General features: G+C 50.4%; 1 protein-coding gene across 2 annotated transcripts in view; it reads right to left on the reverse strand.

Moving 5' to 3' along the window:
* CRTAC1 (cartilage acidic protein 1) overlaps nt 1–21,106 on the reverse strand; it is a 136,611-nt gene extending 115,505 nt beyond the window's left edge. Inside the window, exons 1-2 of one of the 2 annotated variants that reach the window (XM_007456231.1) lie at nt 20,723–20,878; nt 3,144–3,343 (exon numbers count right to left, since the gene is read on the reverse strand). In XM_007456231.1, coding sequence (XP_007456293.1) covers nt 3,144–3,343; nt 20,723–20,746 — 224 coding nt within the window. In that variant the 5' untranslated portion in view covers nt 20,747–20,878. Of the gene's footprint in view, nt 1–3,143; nt 3,344–20,722 lie in introns of both variants that reach the window. The other variant, XM_007456230.1, reaches the window with a different exon arrangement.
* Nucleotides 21,107–24,622: the final 3,516 nt, after the last annotated feature.

Raw genomic sequence — 24,622 nt, forward strand, 5'->3', positions numbered from 1 at the left:
TTCCTGCTGTGTGATTCCTAAACAGAGTCTACCATCAAACAGAGAAGGAAACAGAGTTAAATATGGGTGTAGGGTGGATAAAACTGAATGAAAGTCAAAGTCAGAAATGTTGCCAAGGAGTCCACAGGGCATGAAAGGCAGGGCAGTGATCCTAGCTGTCATTATTTGAAAGGGTAGTGACCACTTGGTTTAAATCTTCAAAGGTAATAGCAAAACAGAAGTTAAAAGAAATGGCTTACTAAGCTCGAATATGAGGGATTCAGATTAGTCACATAGATTCTTGACATAAGTAATTGAGCTGGATTATGAAAAGATTGCACACATTCCCTTGGAAGGCTCTAAATAAAGGGAGCCTCCAAAAACAATAGGTGTGACCTTATTGGAAGGCAAGGGGTGGACCGAATGACCTGCCAAGGTCCTGATTTAAATATGTCTGTATAGTCAGCCCCTGGTTATCCAGCCCAAAGAAGAAGACAGTGACAAATCATCCTAAGCTGAAGATAATAAAGAGTTATATTTGCCTCTGGAATGTATTTTGGTACTTAAATTAGAACGTGTCTTTCTGATGCTCTGAGAATTCACAATGCGTCAATAACAGCCACAAAGAAGGCCTGACCTGGAGCTGGGAGGCTGCCCAATTTCGCCATCCTGTCCTCTATGTAAATCTTCCTCTTTGCTGGCGGTGAGCAATACCATCTTTTAGAAGAACACCTGGCAGCCCAAACTTTCTCAGACAGGGGCTGCCTGGCTCAGCCCTTCGCTGGGAGAAGAAACAAGGGCCTTTCCCTGATCTCTGGCTGATTCAGAATAAAGACCCAGGATGGTCTGGTTCTTCCTTCTAGAGGATAACTCCAAAGTGCTACAGGCCCCACAGGAAGCAGCAAGCTAGACAAGGTTTAGACATCTACTCTAAACTGCCTACGAATGATGGTCTAGCTTCTCTGCCATAGAAGACACAAAAGCAAATTTCTTGAGTTCCTTGGAAGAGAAAGAGAAAAAGCCTTCACTGAAATGGAAGATGAATGCCCAGCACTGGGAAATCAAGAAGCTGGATGCTCAGGAGATGCAGTAACAATCCCCTGCACCTCAAAGGATGGGTGGGATGGAAATCTGAGCTTGCCACCCATCGTCCAAGATGAAAGGAGAACCTGGTCATCATTGTGGGGGCCCAGGAGGAGGGAAAGATAGGAAGGAGGGAAGTTGCCTCACTGTCCTCTGTCAGCTCCCAGTGCCTACCAGAGGGAGGCTGGTGTCATCTGGTAGGAGGCAGGGCCAACTAGAACATCTCAGAAGTGCATCACTGCCCCCTACCCAGAGACCCTGGCAGAGTGGCACAGGCTCTGGGAAGCAGGATTTGGCCAGGAAGGCTTCTCTTGGACTCAGAGAGTGACTGGACAGTCACAGAACTGAACACAGACAAGCTGCTTGGCTCCAACCCTGCACAGGTCACCCCCCGCAATAAGGGTCCTTACAACCATTCCTATTTCCCCCTTTTCTATCACACTCTGCTCTTTAGTTTTCCTTCCGAAGTCCCTTCCTTCCGAAGTCTAATTTAAATGTGGCTATATAATTATTAAAGTGAAATAAAATTAAAAATTCAGTTCCTTGGTCACAGTAGCCACATTTCAAGTGCTCAATAGCCACATGTGGCTAGTGGACGCCATATTGGACAGAACCAAGATAGAACGTCTACATCATCGTAGAAAGTTCTATTTGTCAGCGCACTAGTCTAGACTCTTCCATGAGATCTAGAATCTAGGAACTTCTACTCTTCATGGTGTACAAGAAAAGAATAAATGAAAGAAGAGATGCACTTACAAAGTATCTTTTCTATACATCATCAGCACTAATCCTCACCACTGCCCTGTATGGTAGGCAGGGGTAGATTTCAACATGCCCATTTTACAGATGAGGAAAGTGGGGGCTGTGTAGTTAAGTAACTTGCACAAGGCTCACAACTATTGGATGACACAGGATTAAAACCAGGTTTTCCAATGCCAAAGTCAGTGGTTTCTACTGTTACATGCAACTGCTACAAATAATGTTACTTGCCATTTACTTTGTTCAGTGCTGCCATAAAAGCTCCAGCCTTCTAGAATGAGGTTGACAGGCCCCTGTAGTGTATTTATTGATTGGCTGATTTTTGAAGTGATAATTAAACTTTGTACAATGTAGTTTAGCAGCTTTATAGTTAGGGAGCCGCGGGGTTCAAATCCTGACTCATCCACTTACTATTTACTTGATAGAGGGCAAGTCACTCACCATCTCTGAATCCTAATTTCCTTTTCTTGTATATTTACTGCATAGTGTTGTCAGGAGGATTAAATAAGACAGTGCGTGGAAAAGCTTAGCACAGTGCCTGGCACATATTAGTGCTCCATAAATAAGGATTATCAATGGTGATTGGCAGAATATACAATGCACTCACGTGCAACAGCGATTGAAGCTTCACAATAGGGGGGCATATCTCTAGCTCCAGTCTTGCAGATGATACATCTGAATCTCAGTGCAAAAGGGGCTGACTCAAGGTCATGCAGTTAGAAAGCCGTAGATCTAAGGCATGAACTCAAGCTCTTTGGACTCCAAATCTTTTCTTGATACACAATGTTGCGTCTCAGGAGAGAAGGGAGCAGGGGCGCCAAGGCATATGGTTTAGAGGAAGTTTAACTATCCTTCATCGCCAACCTCCCCCCTTCTCTGAAACAGGCGATTAATGTTTTCTTAGTCTTGTGTAAAATGCTGTGCAAAGGCAGCTTTGAGCATCCCCTTCTGCCATAATTGTCACCCTTAAATCCCTCGTATATAGAGATTCTAGTGTCTCACTGGTAAGGAAGTAACACCTGCATAACTAAGGAGGCCAAAATATGAACAGAGTGCCTTGAAGCAGGGCATTCAAATCTTCTCCCTGGAAAGCCTGTGGATTAAGCACTTTTCTTCCAATCTACCCTCCATCCCAACTCACTGCTACAGCAAAAAGGCAAGGACACAGCGTACCAGAACCCAGCTGAGTCTGGCCAAGACCCAAGTGCATGAGAATGTGTGTTGTTGCAAGCCGCTGGGCTTTTGGAGCTATTTGTTATCTGGCCCTATTACAGCAAAAGCTGACTAATGTATCTGTCAAACCCAGGGCGGGAGGTACTTACCCTGCCACGACGATCTCAAAGTCCCCGTCGTGGTCCACATCAGTCACTGCCACTCCATAGTTGAGCTGGGTGGGGTTGCTGTCATAGTCAGGGGGCAGGACTGAGTTGGTGACTGCCGTGAACATGGGTTCAGCCCGCAGGGACCCCTCAGTCAGGGGCAGAAACCACAGCAGCAGCAGGAACAGAAACATCTGGAACATCTGAAACCAAAAGGTACAAATGTTAGGTGCAGCAGTACGCTTCTTCCCTGTTCCTGGAGGGCTTGGCAACTACTAGGCTGCCACTTTTCCACAAGACCTGTCCTGACTATGCTCTTTAAAACTGCAACCTGTCCCCATCATGTCAGGTCACCCTTATCCTGCTCTGCCTTTTCTTTTTCTACAGCACCTATCACTTTATAACATGCTGGATGACTTCCTCATTCATCATGTTTTGTTATTTAGTGTCTGTCTCCCTCAGCCAGAACATAAGCTCCACCAGGGCAAGGCTCTCTGTTTTGTTCATGTATGCATACAAAGCCAAGGACAGTGTCTGGCACAAAAGAGGCACTCAGTACATATTTAGGACAGAATGAAGGAAGGGAGGGAGGGAGGGAGGAATGAAGGAAGGAAGGAAGGAAGGAAGGAAGAAATGGTAGAGTATAAACACATGGGCATCTTCCATCCTCTGGGAGAAGGGCTGGGAGAATGAAGAAAACAACAGATCTCAGACAGTCCAGGGGTGGGTTGAGACCCCCATGAGGGTCCATGTCTAAAACAATAGTAGAGGCAGTAAAGGATTATCCTTCTGTGGGACCTACCCCAGAGGCAGCCTGGAGGGAATCTGTGACTTGGAAAGTGCCCCTGCCAAGGTCCCTCCCTAGGGCAGCTGGCCGTCGCCTCCAGACCAGGAAGCAGTCAGTTATGGAATGTATTCCAGCAGGATCTGGCGAGCGGCGCATCATTCACTTGGAGAAATTAAACCATTGTGTGTGTGTTTTATTATAAATTAATTATGTATAATCCATTGTATAATTCATTATTATATCTCTAACATAACTCAGGGTGTTGCCAAACAGCCTGGAGCTGCGAGAGCTGGTGGCAGGCACACAGGAGACAGATGAGAGTGGCCAAGGAGGTGGAAGAACTCCATCCTTTCCTGACGTGAGCCAGGGAGACACTGAGAATGCTACAGATGGCACCACCCCGAGTTGCTGCCCGCAGGCTTAGAATCAGAACTCTGAGAGTGCTCCAAAGGCTCCCCTGGGACAAGTCCCACAAGGTCTGCACAGGCAGTCCCGCAGGCAAGGCGGTGCCTTCCTGCCTACAGAGGGCGGCACACCTCTTCCTGATGGAACTTTTCCTGCTGGCTTGTCAGTGTGGCTGGCAGCCAAGAGCAAGGCTGAGTGAGGCTGATGTCTTAATGAAGAGAAGACCTGAAGACTGACTCCCCAGATGGAGACAGACATTCCTGCCAGCAAAGGAGCTTGCTCCAGTTCAGGACCCAGAGACCAAAATGAAGGGCCCAGGCACTGTCTACGGAGCCAAACATGATTCAGAAGCCTCCCTAATGCCTCGGTGGGGAGGCTGGAGAGAGACACAGGGGCAGGGCTCTAACTGCAGGGCAGAGACTAACCTCAGTGAGCCTTCCTGGGAAGAAAGTTCTTGTGGCGTGCTTAGAGGGCTGGGTGTTGCACTATCAGAATGTCAGTCCCAATTACAGAGATGTCTGAGCACAACAGCAACATCTACTGGGCTGTCTAGTCACTAAAGGCAAACACATCACTCCGCGAGTTCTGCAACTTGGCAAGAAGTTTGGTTGGATAAAGGAAACTCATAACTGGATTAATGAGCAGCTGGGGTGGGGTGGGGGAATGAGAAGCTGAAGAGTATTTAACAACCAGGATAGCCACGCTGAAACGTAGTGTGGATCTGAAGGCCACGGGACTTTTCAAGGTATGAATTCTATTGTAGGGATGGCAGATGAGTGTCAACTTGACAACCAAACTGACTGGCAGTGGCTTGAAAGAGTACTGTGATCAGCTTACAACATTTGCGATCAATGGGCATGAAGGAAAAATTGGTATTGGGCATGCATTCTAGAAGCTATTAAGGTCCTCCCAGGCACTACTCCACTTGCAATTTGGGTCACTGCCACTGGGGAGGCAGGTCCTATTAGGGTAATATAAGCATCTGGTAGAAATTTTCTAACGAAGGCCACGAGGGGCAAGAACCGTGATCCAGCCTCTTGATTTTTACCTTTGTTTGAAAAGTAGAACTTTTAATTAAAGGAGACATCTGAAAGAAATAGCTACTCTGTGTTATCCATTTCCAGATAAATAACCTAAAGCAAGATTAAGCAGAAATAATACACCTGTGGGCTGACCTCTGTTTTGCTTGGTGACCTTGAACAAGTCACAGCCTTGCTGGGTCCCAGCTTTATTCTCCAAAATGAGGGTCTGGGAGTAGATCTCTAAAGGTCCTTTCCGGCTCTAAAATTCTATGATGAGTTAAAGGATTTCTTTGAGAAGCAGACCTTCGGCAGTTTTTCTTCCCAGCTTCTTCTATAAACTTCAGACCAACCTGTGTGGTTTTCCTTTCTGAGCATATTAAACATATTTTGAGCAAAACAGCTATTCAGCAGAGCTCTGTAGCAGTTCCCTTGCAAGGGCCAAGGCCAGACAGGAACCTGCCATCATTAGTGTGGAACCGAATGCACTAGGTATGAGCAGACCAGTGGACGGCCTCCCCGAGGGGGGGTGGGCTGAGAGTGGAGCAGGGAGAACAATTCCTTTATATTTCATTCTTCTGAAGCCAAAGGCTCCCAGGGCTGCTCAGCACCAGTTGAAAGTTAGAGGGTCAGCCGAGGGCCTGCTGGGAAACAGTTGTGGTGGGAAACTTAGGAAAAGGCCTGGTAAATACCCACCCGCTAGCTCAGGGCTCAGATAAAGGAAATCACTGAAATGCCCCTCTACACTCTGGTTACTCAGTGGTCCCCAGACCAACAGCATCAGCATTAGCGAGGAGTTTGTTAGAAATGCAGAATCTTGGGCCCTACCCCAGACCTAATAAATCAGAATGTGCATTTTAACACGATTTTCAGGTGATCTGAATGCACGTTAAAATTTGAGAAACACTGCTCGACCTCAGCTGTACGTTGGAATCACTTGGGGAGCTTTAAAAAATACCGTTGTCTGAAAATGATTTCCTGGATATGACACCGAAAGAACAGGCGACAGAAGAAAAAATAGATTAAATGGACTGCATCAAAGTTTAAAACTTTGGGGGATATAGGACACTATCAATAGAGTGAAAAGGCAACCCATGTAATGGGAGAAAATATTTGCAAATCATATATCTGATAAGGGATTAATATCCAGAATATATAAAGAAGTCCTACAACTCAAAAACAACAACAAAACAATCCAATTCAAAATGGGTAAAGAACTTGAATAAACGTTTCTCCAAAGAAGATATACAATTGGTCAATAAGTGTATGAAAAGATGCCCCACATCACTAATCATTAGGGAAATGCAATCAAACCCACAGTGAGATAATACTTCACACCCATTAGAATGGCTATAATTAAAAAACCAGGAAATAACAATTGCTAGTGAGGATGTGGAGAAATTGGGACCCTTATGCATTGCTGATGGGACTATAAAATGGTGCAGCTGCTGTGGAAAACTGCTGTGCAGCAGTTCCTCAAAAAATCCAAAAAAACAATTACCATGTGATGCAGCAATTCCATTTCTGGGTATATACCCAAAAGAATTGAAAGAGGGGACTGGAACAGATATCTGTATACCCAAGTTCGTAATTGCATCATTCACAGTGGCCACAAGCAACCCAAGTGTCCATCAATCCATATGTCCAAAGTGTGGCATGTACATACAATGGAATATGATATGCCTTAAAAAGGAAGGAAATTCTGACACATGCTACAACATGGATGAACCTAGAAGACATTATGCTAAGTGAAATAAGCCAGTCATAAAAGACAAACACTGTATGATTCCACTTATACGAGGTACCTGGAGTAGTCAAATTCATAGAGGCAGAAAGAAGAGTGGTGGTTACCAGGGGCTGGGGGGACAGGGGAATGGGGAGTTAGTGTTTAATGGTTATGGAGTTTCAGTTTGGGAAGATGAAAAGTTCTGGAGATGGATGGTGGTGATGTTTGCATGACAATGTGAATGCATTTAATATCACTGAACTATACGCTTATAAATGGTCAAAATGGTAAGTTTTATGTTATGTATATTTTATCATAATAAAAAAATACTCATGCCTGGTCTCATCCCAAGATATTCTCACTCACTTGGCATAGGATGCAGCAGGGGCATCAGAATTTTAAAAGCTCCCTACATCATTCTAGTATGTTGCAAAATTTGAGAATTTATACCAGTGCTCCAGTGCTTCTCAAACTTTAATATGTACATGAATCACCGGGTGGCCTTGTTAAAATGCAGATTCTGATTCAGCTGGTCTGCAGGAGAGCCCAAGATTATATATTTTGAACAAGCTCCCATGTGATTCTGACCGTCCTGGTCCATAAACTACATGTTGAATAGCCAGAGTTAAGAAACCGTACTATATACTACAGTGATTCATTCAAGAAACTTCTCCTCTGCCTCTAGATCTAAGGGTCTGAAACCAATCCTAGGGCCATATAATCCTCAGGGCTGCAGACTCGGTTGATCATTATATACTCAAAGTACTAGCTATCTTCAGCTCAAATTACCACAATTGATAGGGACTGACAAAGAGGGATTCTGACTCTAATTTTTGCAAAGAATTGAGAAGGAAAGGGCTGGAACTGGAGTGGGGGGTCAGGTCTAGTAGACAAAAGATAGCTACCATTAATGGCCAGAGCCTAGAGAAGATGGGGTATGGGAAGGAATTTGCAAGCCAAGATAGAGATGCATGCCAATGTGTTCCCCCAAACCATCGTGGTGCCCAGTACTAGGAGGCACTCAATTAACATTTGTTAAATGGATGAAGGAATAAGTCCAAATGATAATGTGAATCAGCAGAAATTGCTTGCAACTTGTCATACAGTTATCTTAAAACTGTTCTTTTGGGCTTCCCTGGTGGCGCAGTGGTTGAGAGTCCGCCTGCCGATGCAGGGGACACGGGTTCGTGCCCCGGTCCGGGAAGATCCCACATGCCGCGGAGCGGCTGGGCGTGAGCCATGGCCGCTGAGCCTGCACGTCCGGAGCCTGTGCTCCACAGTGGGAGAGGCCACAACAGTGAGAGGCCCCCGTACTGCAAAAAAAAAACCAAAAAACTGTTCTTTCCCGAAAGCAATGCTTCTTAAACTGTAACGTGCTTACCAATCACCTGAGGGTCTTGGTAAAATGCAGATTCTGATTTGGTAGGTCTGGGGAGGGGCCTGGGATTCTGCATTCTAACAAGCTTTCAGGGGATGCCGAGGCTGCTGGTCCGCAGACTTCACTTGTAGTAGCAAGGCTCTAGACCAGTGATTCTAAACCCTAGCTGTCCAATCGAATCACCTGGGGAGTTTTTAGAGCTATGCTGCTGCCCAGATCCTTCACCCCAGCTTCTGATTTAACTGGTCTGCGGTGGGGTTCGGGTGTATTTTTAGAAGCTCCTCTGATGATGTTAATGGGCAGCCTGGGCTGAGAACCACTGCCCCCAGACTCACAGTCCCCAGTTGGGAGTGTAAGCTACAATCTGATTTGAAGTGAAAAATGTTTCTACTACCAAAATTCATCACCAGCTTGTTGAGGTCTATCAAGAAAATCTATTTAGCCAGAGAGTATCATAGGAAGAGGTGGGATATGGAGTTTGGGGAAGAAAGCAGAGCAGGATGGTACTGCCTGAAGCACAAGGACAGCAGGTGCTGGAGTGACCTCACATTTTACACAGTTGGCTCGGAAACCTGTCACACCACTGTGAACATCTCAATCTTTGGGGAGAATGTGGAGAAAAGCTAAAAATCGAATTTTAAAAAGTATGTTGAACGGAACTTTTTTGTTTTCTTGAATGCTGTGTAACAAGCACCTACTAGCTATCTACAGGTAGGAGTGGCGTTAAGTAGTAAGTAGTGTTAAGTGCAATGGGAAGACATCTGGGGCAGTGCAGCCCGGGGGAGGCGAGGATAAATATCAGTGGCAGAGCTTGGCCAGAGGGTGCAGGACCGGAACACCTGGGCTGCTCCTACAGGGGAAGGGAGAGGAGGGGGCAAAGAGGGCTCTTAATAAGGGTGAGAGGTGGTCGGGCTTGTGTTTCAAGCGGTGGGAAGAATTGCTTTGTAATAATTTCTTAAAAGTATTAGACAAGCTAACAATCCTCAGTGGGATCGAGAGAAAGATAAATAAACAAACCAAAGCCCAGAGTCGGGGACCTGGATTTGGACCCCAACTCCACCAGAAACTAGCAGGTTCTTAATCTTTCGGATCTCCAGTGTCCTCATCGGTAACCTGGGAATCCTATGACATGCCAAGGTTTCCAGGGTTAAGTGAGCTAGTGAACGCCTCTCGGGGGCCAGGCTCGCTGCTTATTTCCGTTCCTTTCACACAGATAGCTTTAGGGCTAGACAGTCTTTAGACACTGGCTGTGGGTCACATGCAGCCAAACTCAGTTTTCTGCGGCCTCGGGACTTTCCTGAATTGGGTCTGAAAACTGGTAACCAAGCAACCTAGATCTCTGAAGTAGGGTCAGGCAGCTGTGGCTTCCAGGGCAATTTTTAGGGCAAGCAGTTCTTTAGCAATTATCGCAAGAGCCAAGGACACCGCCCGGAGCTCTCACAAAAAGCAAGAGCCCTGAATGCTTCAGATGCTGGGAACCAGCAGGGAGCACAGACCCTTTCCAGAAGCTGTAGGAGGGCAGAGGCTTGAGGAAGAGAGGCAGCCACAGAAGCATTCCGCCCTGCATGGGCTGGGCCCCCGGATCTACGCAGAGGAGCGCCTGGGGCTAAGGCACCGTTGGAGGAGAGCTAGGGGAGCTTTGCTGACCCACAGTGACACTCCTGTGGGCCTCCAGTGAGCCTGGGGCTGTGCTCGGTGCTGGGGCTACAGGCAGAAAGCTAGTCAGCATTCGCACTACAAGGTGAGGGGTGCTGTGGAGGAGGGGCACGAAGGTATCTAAACTAGCCCGGTGGAGGGGAAAAGAAGAATGTTTTGTGGAGGCAGGAGGGCGTAGCTGAGCCGTAAAGGATGCTAAGAAGTTAGCTGCGTAAGGAGAGTGAGGAGGACACGAAGAAGACAGCAGACCCCTCAAAGGTCTGGCGAACCAGATGCCATCCCCACCTGCCCTCCTAGCGCTGCCTATTTAAAGGCCCCACACCGGGTCATGAGTTAGAGGGAGCACTTATTGTTCCCTCCTCAGGTTTCCATCCGGAGGACCTTCCATTGGATGAGAGCGCTGGTTCTCAACCAGGGGTGATTTGCATCCCTTGCCCTCAACAGCTGGCAATGTCTGGAGGCACTTTGGGTTGTCCCACCAGGGAAGGGGGGGTGCTACTGGCATCTAGTGGGTAGAGGCCAGGGATGCTGCCAAAACATCCTACAATGCAGGGGACAGCCCTCTACAACAAAGAATTATCCAGCCCAAAATGTCAGTAGTGCTGAGACTGAGAACCCCTGGACTAGTGTATCATTCCTGACTCCCCTCCTTTCCCCACTCCCTCCTCCCAAGGGCCGGAGCAGGGACTCACCAGGTGGGTCAGTTTGGAAAAACTGGGCACGGAGAGCCTTTTCTGGACCTGCCTCCCTGCACAGGCCACTCTTGGCCATGTGCTGAGCTTGGCCAGGCAGGCTCAGGCCTGCCCCCACCCACAGGGAGGGCTGCAGTGGGGATGCACGTACATCAGCAAGCTCCATGAATCCCACTTTGAAGCCTGGCCTTCCAAACAGCTGTATCTGTAATGATGGTAGCGTTTTAATCTCCATCTGTCTGAGCCCTGCCTCTCTCTTCCCCTCCCCTGTTCCTCCCCACCTTTCTTTCCCTTCATTGGTCCTGATTCTGAACAGGGAAGTGGGATGCTCTTCATTGGACCCTTTCAAACCCCAACACTCAAACTGGAGATCTGGGGTCATATTTGGTTCTTGCTTCTTCCTTATTCTTCACGACTGCTGGATCACCGAGTCAATCCACTTCATGAATCTCTCTCGAAGCGGCCCACTCTTTCTATCCCCACTGCTGGGGATTTGCCCCCTTTATCCTTCAACTGAACAGCAGTAATATTTGCTCACTGCTCCCCCTTTCTTCTCATCTCTCCCGACTTCCACATCAGCGCTCCCTTTCTAAATCTCGGAGCTGATCACGTCACTCTTCAACCTAATTCATGGGACCCTGTACACAAGGCAAACGGAGATTTGTTTTTAATTGCAATTTCATATAACAAGTACTATATGAGGAATGGGTAGTAATAACAACACTTACCTACCACCGACTATGTGCCAGGCACTACTCCAACCCTTTACATGGATGATCTCATTTAATCCTCATAGTAACCTTGTAAGGTAGGTACCACTTTTGTCCCCATTTTACAGATGAGGAAATGAAGGTTAAGTAACTTGCTCAAGGTCACACAACTAGTACGTGGTAGAGCCAGGATCCGTGTCTAAGCCATTTGGCTCCAGAAATGTTGTCCTTGGACACTACACTGAACAGTGTCTTTCAATACACCAGACTTGTCTTAAAGGAAGTAAGATGGGAGCACAATGGAAGGAGCAAGCATCTCTGCCTGGGGGTGCTGGGGAAGGCCTAAGAGGCAGTGATGAACTGGCCAGAGGGACAAGGTGGAGAAAGCATTCCAGGCTGAGGAGCCAGCACATGCATGGTGGCTGAGCAGGGTCATGCAGCCCCAGGAGGCTCGGAGTGGCTGGGACAGGACGGATGGTGGGACGGGGTGTGGCTAGGAGGTTAGAAGAGGCTGCGGAGGCCTGGTGCACAACACAAGCTAGAAGGGTGAGGGGTGACTTGGGTGGAGGGACGTGTTGGAGAGAACACTGCAGCAGCGGGGTGTGGAGGAGGCCGTGGGAGCGTGGGCCTGGAAACAGAGAGGCCAGCTAGGAAGCAAATACTGTGGCCCAAATGGAGAGAAAGCTGGGGGCTGCCATTCAGTCATTCGCTCAGTCATTCATTCGCTAGTCTTATGCACCTCTGCCAGGCACTGTCTGGGCATCGGGAAAACAGCTGAGAACAAAATGCAGTCTTTGCCCCCGTGGAGCGTATATTCTAATGCCTCAGTCATCGGCGTTTCTCCACCCCGTCCCCCGTCCCCGTCTTCTGCATTGCCAGCCTGGAAGACAAACACCAGACCTCCTGTACCTCCCCAACCCCCGGGGCCACCATGTCCTATGCATCTTTCCCAGCACCGTGAAAGTATAAGGCTTCCTCTTCCTTCCCGCTACCTGGAGAGAACTCCAGATGCTGCCTGCGGCTGTGCACTTATAGAAAAGAGGCTTGGTCCTGCTCCAGAACAAGGCAGATGAAAACGCAGGGGACCCAGGCTGGGAGATGCCACAGAGACCCGCAGGCTACTGAAATGGTGTTTCTGAAAGTGAGAGGACAAACGGAGTCTCCCAGCCTCACGCACAAGGCAGCGCAGGTCCTTAATGAGTATTATCAACTGCTCGGACTTCCGGGTCTGTAAAACGGGAAATGAAATGAGATAACGCATGCCCAGTGCCTGGCAAAGTCCATACGTGGTAGGTAATGGCGACGACAGTGATGCTATTACTACCGCATAAATGTTTTTCGAATGAACGAATGCATCTCAGGAGATGGAGTCCAGGCCCACCAGGTGCTCCCTGTTGGGGAGTAGCTGCCAAATGTCGAATGGAACTCACGGGACTGTCAGACATTGAGGCATAGGCTGGCTTCTGTGACTAATTTGTCTAGGGACCCTGGTGGAGTTCTTTGACATTTTAAACACTGCTTTCCAAATGCAAAACCCCTCAGTTTATAGTCATATACACATCCATTTTTCAAGCATCTTGCAGATGCTAAGGGCCAGGTTAGAAATGATGTCTGAGGCATGGCTTCTGACCTCAAGGAGCTGACAGCCCTCTAGGCGGGGAGACATGATACAGGGGTAGGCATTCAGAGTAGCAACAGGTACAAAGTGCAGACATAGCCCGTAGGAGGGAGGGATTAAGTATCGAGGTGTGTAGGGGGTGGGAAGGGCAGGCAGGAAAGGCACCCTGGAGACAGGGAATCTGGATTCCAATGGGAGCTACGTTCCAGGTGGATTTGACTCAGCTCGGTTCGGTGCAGGTGGCAATGCCTTTGGAATGCAGTGTCTGGGATCGCGGAGTGGAGGGTGCAGGAGAAGGCGGAGACAGTCTTGCGTGGAGGCAGCAGCTGGGGCCTGTAGAGCCTGCCTGGCGCATCTGGGAAGGAGCCTGGAGTCACCAGGTGAGGGAGGTTTGAAGTCGGGTAGAGATCCGATTAGATTTGGGGCAACAGTGTGCAGGACGGCTAGACTGGCTGGTTTCCAAAAAGTGAGTGAGAGTATCACAGAGGGGACTTGGACGTCCTGGAGCTGGGGGTAGTTGACGGTGTGGTACTGGATGACCTCCAAAGTTCTCTTCCGAGCCTAAGTGTCTACGGGTCAGGTTTTTTCCCTAAATCATTGAAAATGCATTAGCGGACCTTGCTATTTAAAAGCGTTCTCCTGGGAATCTTTCCGTGAAGCAATGATTCATTCTCCAGTCTGTCTTTGGTGGAAATCCAAATGATCATCTCTTCTATCAGCTTACAGCTACCAAGATAGACCTGCGCGGAGCTTCCTTGTGGCAGCCTGGTGGAGGATGGGGGCAGTGGGCACCCACAAGAAGTGAAGGGGAGGAGAAACTCAGCCCTGCTCCAGGCTTAGAGCTGCTACCATCTCACAAGTGGGCCCTGTGTGGGCTCCTCACACCCTGCTTGATCAGTGGGACCTTTGGAGGTTTACAGAGCCCTGGGGCCAAGCGCCAGCTCTGGGAAGACGGAGCCTGAAGGAAAGCTGGCCTTATGGGCCCAGGCCTGTCTGGAGATCCACTTTAATACCAAGGGCCACATCTGCCCCAGACTGGCCGCCTACATTCACACATTCATTTGTTCACCCACCGAGCACCTGTGGAGCCCCTCCATATGCCAAGCACTGTGCAAGGCACTGGGTTTACAGCTGAGAACAAAAGACACGTCCCCACCCCCGCTGCTTGCAAGGCAGCATTTCTCCTTCTTGGGAACTCTTCTTTCCCCACCTGCAAAAGGCTCTTTGGATATACATAGCTTCTCGGATGACTGGTGCATGATTGCGATTCCAAGAAAGAGTCTGTTCTTAGACTAGGGCGAAAGGGAACATGACATCACTAAGGCAAGGCGACAGAAAGGGCCCGTGTGCTCACCAACCCTGATTACATGGACTGACCTCCAGAAGCTGGGCTGCCCTGGACACGAAAGATGCTCACCACCTTCACGACAGGAACTGGGTGAGATTTGAGTGAGCTTGCCCTCCCAATTTGGGCAGGGAGGGGTGGAGCCTTGGTCCTCTAAGGACAGCCTCTAGGAACTTCCCGCTTCCAATCCGGAGGGCAAGGGCAGGGCGGGGCCTTCTGTGAGAAACTCCAGCCGGGGCTGCTCCCAGGACCCCTGCAAGGCTCCTCTGCCTGTCCAGGTGGGGGACAGGGGTTCCCCGGCATGCTGCTGGTCCCGAAGGAGGGCAGGGACAAAGGAAATCCGGAGCAGGGGGTGACTCTCAAGGTAGGTGGAGTGGCTGTTAGGGAGGGAAGAAGTCCCCACGGTCCCTTCCTCAGTCAACAGGACCCCTTAGCTCCACAGTGATTCCCACGACCTTGTCACTGTACTTGTTGGGTGCACACAAAGGTAAGAGTAACTGGAAACCACAGCAAGGGTCATTTTACACTCTCGGCAACACGATTCCTTTGTGGCTAATTCAAGTAATATGTCAAAATGTCCCTTGGAAGAGATCTTTAAGAATATGTCTTTTAAGTAAACAAGGTTTTCCTAATTAATGACACGCCTGCCCACCCCTCCTTCAAGTTCCTTGCAGAACTTCCCTAGGCCAAGAGGGCTGAGCAGGAAAGGGTGGCGAAGTCGAGGAGGGAGTGGGGACAAATCCAGCCGCTTGTCAGTTGGGGAGCTATCAGTTTCTCCGCCGGATGTTGATCAGATTTCCTGGGCTGGAACCAACTCACAGGGCCCGGGTACTGGAATTTTTCCAAGAAGCAAACGCTTTGCTTCTTACGAAGTCAACATGATTTCTTTCAAGGAAAATTTTTATCCTTTCTTTTTTTTAAGTGTCTACGGTTTTTGAAGGGCAAATCTTTGGACTTTTCTCTGAAGACAATGATTATGATATAATTATCATTCGCTAAGACCACCCCTGACCCCACACGCACTCACAGAGAGGCCTGGGGGTGGGGGAATGATGTGCCCAAACTTGTACCATGAGTCAGTGGCATAGCCAGAAATAGAACTTTCCAAACTCCCAAATTCCTAATCATAGCAATATTAATAATAGTCTCTTTATAATTTTCTAAGTGTTTTCACAGCTCACATTGAATCTTCACAAGAACTTTGTGGAGAGTCTGGGTAAGTCATTCTCAGGAGACAGCAGATCTGAGGTCCAGACCAGCTTTGCCACTTGTTTGCTGTGTGACCCTGGCTGGTCTCTTCACCTCTCTGGATCTCAGGGTTCTCAGCTATGAAGCGGGAGCATTGGGTGAAAATACTTCTAAAATCCCTCCCACCTCTAACAGGCTGTGATTCCATGATGTGATGCTCTGGTCCAGGGTTTCTCCACCTTGGCACTAGAGACTTCTTGGGCCAGACAGTTCTTTGTTGGGGGGCTGTCCTGTGCATTGTAGGATGGTTAATGTCATCCCTGGCCTCTACCCACTAGATGCCAAAAGCACTCCCTGCCCCAGTTGTCACAATCAAAAATGTCTACACACATTGTCAAATGGGCAAAGTAATCCCTCCGTTCACTGCCCAAGGACTTCAATAAGGTCAAGATCATGTGGTTCAGTGGAGAAAGGTCTTCCTGCCCCTGCCCCTTCCCCAACCCCTGCACACTTTTCCACACACTTTTCAAACACAAGCTCCTAGTTCTTTGCCACTTCTCATTTCTTAAATGCCCTCCGTGGTCCAGCGTGTGTTTGGTGTGATAATGAACCTACTGATTTCATACTTTCTCTTAAAGAGAGTTCACAGGTGTATGTCCCCTAAGCAACCAGCCAGGCTCCCCAGAAATCCCTCGCAGAACCCTGGATGGCCTGGAAGCCTGTATCTGCAGCCCGCAGGAGGCTCAGTGAGCATGGATTTGTCAGCACTCTTAAATCACTGGGCTCTGAGGAAGCCTTCTCCCAGCACAAAGATCCTTCCTTAGGAATCAATAGCTCAAGGCCTTCTATCACACTCAGAATTATCCTGGGACCTGTAAAATTTCTTCTCCCCAAGAATGGCAGAACCCTGAAATGAAAACCCCAACACAGGGGAGGGAAGAGGGCAAGGAGGGAGTCCTGCCAAGGAGGCCTTGTCCGCAGCCCAGATGTTGCTGTGAGCAGAGGCTGATGTGCGAACCTGGACACTCGGTCTCATTCGCCGGGAAAAGGAAGACCCAGTGTGGTTCCCAGGGGTCCTGCAATAATAGCCTCTCCCAGCTGAATACCTCTTTACATCTCACGAAGGGCAGAGGCATGTTAAAGACTATCTTCCTTGATTTTCACTATCCTACACTCATCACAGGTTGCCAGCCTCATCATTTTGCAGAGGAGGAAACTGAGGCATGCAGAGGTTAAGAGCCTGAGCAGGAAGTGAGGAGCCGGATTCTAAGCCTGAATCATTTCAAGCCTGAGCTGCCTTCCCAGCGAGAGTAAGGTAAGGGTCAACCATCTGGTGGGGTTCATGAAAGAGGCGACCTCTTGTTTCCTCAGTGTCTAATGCCACTCCCCCATTCAAAAAAAATACAGAGGTACTGTGCTATAGCTGTATTTTATGTAAGGATATTCCTCTGGCCTTATCCGGAACCAAACCAAGCCTTGGGAATGCTGGCACAACTCTTCAGCTAGAGCTGGAATCAGGCGCAGATCCCAAGCACAGCCTCTCAGAAACCCTGCTTTCAAGGAGGGGGCTGTGGCTCTCTGGTGTTCCACATTATCCTACCACCTCCCTCCTCTACCTGAAGAAAAAGACCCAACTTGTCTGTGAGCCTGAAGGAGATGAGGAAACTCAAGCACCTTCCCTGGCAACAAGCATCCCTTGGGTGAGCCTTAGGGACAGAAGAGGATCCGCCTCTTGGAATTTTGGCTCCGCAGCACTGGTCCCTCCTGAGGGCTGCTGGCAAGTCTGCAGAGACTCTGGTGGGGGGGGCTCTATGCAGAGTGCAAAGGAGCAGGGTGGGGAGAGGACATAGAGGGGGCAGCCCACAGGCCACTCAGCAAACCTCCTTCCCAGGGCCTGGCTCAGATGTCAACAGCCAGCCTCACAGAAAAGAAAAAGGGCAATGGAAATGGTAGTATCTTCCAGGTCACCCAAGAAGCCCTAATATGAGGATTTCGCAAAAACAGAACATCCTAGAACTCTGACCTTGAGCTGGGAGCAGCAAGGATGGGGAAAGGGGCAAATACTGATTGGAAACTCTCCACTTCACCCAGGATCTGAGTACTGGAGGCCCCATAGGCAGTGGTGTGACTACAGGTCAGAGAGACCTCACTCTAGCATGCCTGAGCAGAAAGAAGGAAGAGCTCCAGGCTTGGGTTCCAAGACCACCGCAAGGGGCTGGGCATTTCTGATTCCTATGTGCGTGGACAGAAACCAGGAGTCGCATTGCTTTTGCCTACAAGACCACTTGAGATAACAAGACAAGATCATGGAGGAAGGGGAAAGAATAATTAGGAATTTCTGTTACCTGTATATGTACATTATGAGAACTTTATCTGCTCCTCACCTCCTCAGTCTGAATAACAGATTCAAAGGAAATTTCCCTCAGTTTACTAGATTTATTAATTTACCGATGTCTGATCAGTCAGCAATTATGAACACTTACTGTGCAGAGAACACACATCCATCTCCATAGTAAAGAGGAAACAGGTCATGGGAGTGGAAAGACCTCTAAGTAGAGGACTGGAAATCCTAGGACCCAGTCCTATCTCTTCCACCAAAGAGCCATGTGACCTTGGGCAAGGTACTTGCCTTAACTGGGTTTCAGTTTTCTCATCTGTAAATTAAGTGTGCATGTGGGATGGCATTGGAGTAGGTGCTCTTCAAGGTTCCTTTCTTCTAGCTCTAATATTCTTGGGCTCTGTGAGTCCTAAACAAGTTCAAAGAACACACCAGCACCAAACACAAAGGATGATCTCAGAGAGCAGGTGGGGCTAGGTACCAGCTCTGTTTCCTTGGAATGCTGTACATGTATCTGTCTCATTGCACCTGAGACCACAGACCACCTGAAGTCCAGGAAGTACGTGGTAGAAGGGTTCCAATCATGAAGGTGATGGTTAAAGGCTATAGCCTGAACCTGCTTAAAGCATTAAGTTACCATGACCAATGAAGGGCAAGAAGTGAAAAGTCAGTGGTCCTGAGCTGGGTGCCTTTGGCGCCCCATACTGGGCACCAAAGATCCTGCTGGGCAGCTTCCATTGCCTCAGCAGGCAGCAAGTAAGATTGAGAACAGGACTGTCACATTTGTTTAATAGGACTACCTTCCTGGTCTGTAGTCCGCTCTCTATAAGAGTATGTTTCACTCCCCAGAATTACACAGACCATTGGTCCACACATTCAGAGGGCACTACGGTGCTGCTATAGGACGTCTTAACCAAACATCAAGGTGCAGAGTAATAAACCTCAGGGTTCAGAACACCAGGCGCAGCCCAGATGGAGAGGAGAGAAGAAAGCAACAAGCAGGTATTTCGCTGTACAAATCCCCAGTGGAGAGAAGGTCTTGGGAAATGCAGCAGAAAAATGTTGACTGCAGGTAGAGGATGGAGCTGGGTTTGGGGGTATGAAATGAGAGCCCCACTAAAAGATCTACAGACTGACGCAGCTGCTCTAGGAGTTCAAAACACTCATTCATGTTCAGGGATGAGGTACAGGATACAGCCCCAACTGAGCAGCCCACTTTTGACCTTCTCCAGAGACCATTAGTACCAACTGTAAACCAGGATATTCTAACTGTGGTCCACTGTGCCAGCATCAAGACCTTAAACTCCCTTCATTGTCCCTTAAATGGACGTTAGGACCTGCTGCCAGAAACATGTTCTTAATCAAGTCAGACTGTGAGAAAAATCTTCCTCAAGGGCCATATTGGAAGAACCGCCATATTCCCACTTTCCATTCTCCATCTCCCCTTCCTCATGGCTGAGAATGAGGTACAAGGAGGTACAAGGTGACTCTGAATTCGCTCTAATTCAGTCTCGGGTAGCTGCAGCCCCAAGTCATCAGGGTCAAAAAATCTCCCACCAACAGCGTTTCTCTTCCCACAAGAGTTCTCCCCTGATTCAAGCAGCACTACAGAGTTGTCCCCTATCCCTGGAAGCTTCTTGCCTTCTTTTCCACCTGGCTTCACTTGGGAAGTCCTGCACCCATCCCAGAAGACACCTCAAGTGTGACTCAAGAATATGTCTTGCCTGGAGAGCTGAAGCACCTCCTGGAACACACAGAAGCCACACTAGGTGCACACCTTACCACCACCAGCGGCAATATTCATTAGTCATTCCCCGAGGAAGGAAAGTGGCCCCCCCTCCCCAGCCCCAGAAACACTTCCCGGCCACTCTGGGAGGCTCCCATCCAGGCTGGGATGACTCTGGTTTCTTGAGTTGGTTTCTGCAGAAACAAGACTAACCAGGACTCCCAACTACTGTACTGCAAAGAAGCGCGCTGCATTGCTGGGCATATGCCCCCAAGCTCGGCCTGCGGCCCCATCAAAGCCTCCACGTGTCCCCACTGGGCTGAGGAGGATCCCTGGTCCCCCTGGAATGCCTGAAGCTGGCTTGCCTGAGATAGGCTGAAAGCAAGCGGACCACACCTCGGTCCAGCAAAGGCAGCCGGCAGCTACGCCGCGCGCTGGGCTGGCTCCCCGAGCTCTCTGCCACCCAGCGCTGTGCCCGGGAGCTCGGCTTTCCCGGGGAGGAAGAGCTAGCTTCCCCTAGGGCTCCTCCCCATCTTGGAAGCCTAGGCACCCGGCCGAGGCCAGCAGCTTCCCAGGCCCGGAGCTGAGCCTGGTTCGCTGGGTGCCTCCCCACTACCCCAGGCACATCCCTCCTCACCTGCTCCGCCCCCTCCCAGCCCCGGTGCCCTCTCCCCAAACAGCTGACCTCCAGGACGCCCCCGACACCTCCTCTGCAGCTATGAGGGCTATCGCCCCCGCACCTCCGCTCCCACCTCTCCTCCAGCCCCGGCCCCGCACCCGCCTCTACCCCAGCCCGTGGGAGGCTCTGCGCGCCAGTCGAGTCCTGTGCCTCTTGGCAAGTTGGAAGCCAAGCCGCCGCCACCTTAGCGGTCTGTCTTCCCCGATTCCCGGGCGGCACCCCCGCCAGCCTGGCGGGCGGATCGGGGTGGGGCGCAAAGGGCGGGAGAAACTTTCTCTGCCTGAGTGGGTGAGGGGCACCGAAGCGGGTACTCACGCCGGCGTCTGCGCTCGGAGCCATCCTCGGGCTCTCTCAGCCCCACCGCCTGGGGGCGTCGGAGAGCGGGAGCTCGCTGCCGCCTCTGCCGCCGCCGCCGCTGCCTTCCAGCTCCCAGTCCCGGTCCCGGGCTGGCTTGGAGCCTCCCGCCCCGACGCCGCTCGCTCGCTCGCTTTATACAACTCCACTCGAGCGCGCCCGGGCTTATGTAAAGGCTGGCGGAGACCCGCAGCCAATGGCGCCGCAGCTGGAGCTGAGGGCCCGGGGGTGGGGGGCGCCCGCGTGGCCAATCGCGGCCCGGGGAGCCCGGAGAGCCGGGTGGGGGGAGGGGCGCCTCCCCTCGCTGATTTAGAGCCGGGATTGCGGTGGCGGCCGCCGGCAGCCCGGCCGGCCGGGCGCGACGCGTCGGGCGCTGGGGTGGGAGGCGGCGAGGGCGGGCGGGTTACGCTGCGTCGCGTAACCTTCAGGAGGCAGCGGGACCTGGCGAGGGGGGCGAGGGCGTCTGGCTGGGCGCTGGGGGCCGGGGGCTGGCGGGAAGCAGGGGTCCCCCGGGAGGAAGCGCCGGGAAGGAAGGCAGGGGGGAGGGGGTGCGGCGAGCCCCAGGGCCCCGCGGTCACCCCTGCGCGCAGGGCAGAGAGTGGCGGCTGGGACAGCGGCGTGCCTTCCCGTTTCCCCAGATAGCGATCTGGCGTCGCCGGGCCGGGCCGGGCCGTGCCGGAGCGGCCGCGCGAACCGCGCTGATGGCGAGATTTCGCGCTGCGGAGCGAGCGCTGAGCCGATCTTTATCCAGTCGGGGTACGTGTCCTAGTGCCTTCCGGGGACTGCTCAGTATGGAGAGCGGAGCTTCTCTACGGCCCCGGAGGGCGGGGAGCGGGCGAGCACAGCTCGGAGATGAGGCGCGGTGGCGGAGGCGGTCGCGGGCAGCGTCTCTCCCTCCCGCCCGGTCCCCCGCCCGCCCGCCGGCCCTGCGGGCGGTGCCCCTACCCCACCCCACCCCTCCTAGCCCCTGCCCGGACAGGGCCGAGGCTGAGCCCGGCCCACCCACTCTGGTTCGGTGCGTACATCCAGCCTCCCCCACCGCTTTGCTCACAGGTACTGCTTCCCCGCTCCTCGAACCCCGGCCCCCTGCCGTGGGCGGGACGGTCTCAGCCTCTCAGGACAGGGTGCAGCGGGGGGCTAAGCTTGGGAAGAAAGCCCTTGGTCAGCAGTGCCCAAAGTACCCGTGTGCGGGGCAGGAAACCGGCCTAGGTCGATAACTCTCTCAAGTCAGGTCCCTTATTTTGCGCCTAGAATAGGGCCTGGCACCTAGTAGGCGCTCAGTAAGGATTTACTGAATGAACCTTGAACTGAATAAGGACTTTGGGTTTCTGAGAGCTGGGGTACTGGGCTTGGGAAGAGAAAGACCTGGGAATAAGCCATCAGAGACGGAGGGGGCTAGGACTGTTTTCTCATCTATTGATGCCTCTATGACCACCACCCTGCCATCTGGGCACTTGACTCCAAATGTGCTCTTTCGTGGAAGACGCCGACAGCCAGCCCCTGACCCCAGACCCGGTTATCCCCAGATTTTGAGCAGAACTACCAGAGCCTACTCTGGGCCCTGATTTCAGGTGGCTGTGATCGTCCTCTGGAAAGACATAGCTAAGGACAGGCAATCTTTCTCGCTTTGGGGGTCCTGGATCTAGCTCAGGTTCTTAACCTTTTGAGGGTGATGAAACCTTTTGAGGGTTTTCAATCTGATGAAAACCATTGAATCCTTTCTCTAGAAAAATATACACATACACATTTACAGGCATACACACACACCTTGAGTATAATTTCAGGATCATTAGGGACCCTGAGTCTCTCTTGGGGCTCTGCCCAATGTCAAGCTCCTGTTTCTCTAGGGGTCTAGGACAGTGGTTTATAATCATCCTCCTTTTGGGGAATCACAGAACTCTTTTGAGCCTTTCAAGAATCTGATTAATGGTATGAGTCTGTGTCTCAGGAAACTGCTCGATTACGTACACACGTGTTGCCATGCCATTTTAGGGAGTTCGTGGATCCTCAAAACCAGATTCAGAAGCTTCAGCAAAGAGCAAATAGACTTTGCCCCATGGGTGCACCTGATCCCCAGCTCTCTCCACAAGGAGTCCGGTGAGCTTTGCACCATGCTGCCTCATACCACCACCGTATTCTGAGGGCATCTGAGTCATGTGGTGATGGCCCTGGCACCTGAGAGACCATCTCCACACTTGTCTCTGCATCTCGGTCCCCGCCACCCTCTTAGTGTAGAAATAAGTTGCAGGTTGTCATGTTCTGTCTGATCTACGAGCATTCCTTAGCCAGAAACTCCAACTCTGGGAGACAGCAAGTGACTGGTAATTAACCAGTTTCACTCAATCCCAAGCTTCTGAGCACACCTTTCTTGGTTTTTGTTCTCACCTCTCTCTTTGCCGGTGAAGCTGTTAGCAGGAGCCCCAGCTGTGGAGCCTCACCTCACCTAAGCCCGACAGATTTAGTAACCAGCGCAGTAATTATCAGCATTAGCCATCCAGATGTGAATAGGCTTTTCTGCACAAAAAGCTCTATAATGATCTCACACTTTCCGGCAGCTAGCCAAGTAAGGGTGCATCAGACCAGAGGTGCTGGGGAAGGACAGAGAAATGCAGGAAATGACGGAGACAGTCTCTTCAGGAAGTTCTTTAGGGAATGCAATTTGGTTTCTGCACTTGAACTTGTAAGGGTTCAGTCGGTGGGCCAGGCCTTTCTGGTCCTGTAATTTCTAATTCCTCTAATGTCCTCCATGTCCATTCACTCAGTTCATGTCTGTGCCCCGCCTGTATCATTGTAGACATCTTGCCCTCACAAATTTCCCAGACATATCTTGCTTTGTCGGGGCACATGCACATTTATGGACCGAATTGTGTCCCCTCCAAATGCATATGTTGAAGACTTAACTTCCAATGTGACTATGTTTGGAGATAGGGCCTCTAAAGAGATAGTTACGGTTAAATGAGGTCAAAAGTGTGGGACCCTAATCCTTAGGATTGGTGACCTTATGAGAAAAGAAAGGGACACTGGAGATCTTCCTCTCTCTCTGGGCACACACAGAAGAAAGGCCATTTTAGGACACAGACAAAGGTGGCCATTTGCAAGCTAAGGAGAGAGGCCTCCAAAGAAACAAAAACCTGCCGGCACCTCGATCTGGGACTTCCAGCCTCCTACTGTGAGAAAATAAAATTCAGTTGTTTAAGCCACCTGATCTGTGGTATTATTTTATGGCAACCTGAGCAGACTAACACACATATGTTTTCAACACGCTCCTTACCCCCATCCAGCTTGTTCAGTCTCCTCCCAACATGCTGACTCTCTCCATACTGTCCCCCCACAAACCTTGTCCATTCTTACATGGGACACTTGCCTAAAATGTTTTCTCATCTTTTGGCACCCAAACTAAGTCTCACTTATCACAGCATCTTCCAAAACTGCTCTGGCCTGCACTGGAGCTTTGCCTTTTCAGCCCTCCTGCAGGTCTGCAACATCTTAGCACTCTATTATACATATTGTCCTGTGTTCTCTCTAATTGTTTCTTACACAGAAAAACTTGCCCTTCCTCTCAGAATAGAAGCCCCTTTAAGTCCAGAGTCTGTACCTTGTACTTGACTACCTCACAGAGCCCAGCGTGAAACTGGGCACAGAATGAACACAGGGTTTGCTGATTAATTTATTCCAATTAAACGTATTTATGTTTCAAAAAAAAATACTAGAAAAGTTTCATAGCACTTCATTTTCTAAAAGCTCAAGACGTTTGGGTGTGTCATTTCAGTCATCTCGAAAGCCCATTGGAGCAGAGGCTGTTGGGAACCAACTCTCTCCTCTGGTTCAGGATCAGAGGGTTACACAAGCTACTCAGAGTCA

This window comes from Lipotes vexillifer, unplaced genomic scaffold, assembly GCF_000442215.2.
Source record: "Lipotes vexillifer unplaced genomic scaffold, Lipotes_vexillifer_v1.1 scaffold184, whole genome shotgun sequence".
In the NCBI taxonomy this organism is placed as follows: Eukaryota; Metazoa; Chordata; class Mammalia; order Artiodactyla; family Lipotidae; genus Lipotes; species Lipotes vexillifer.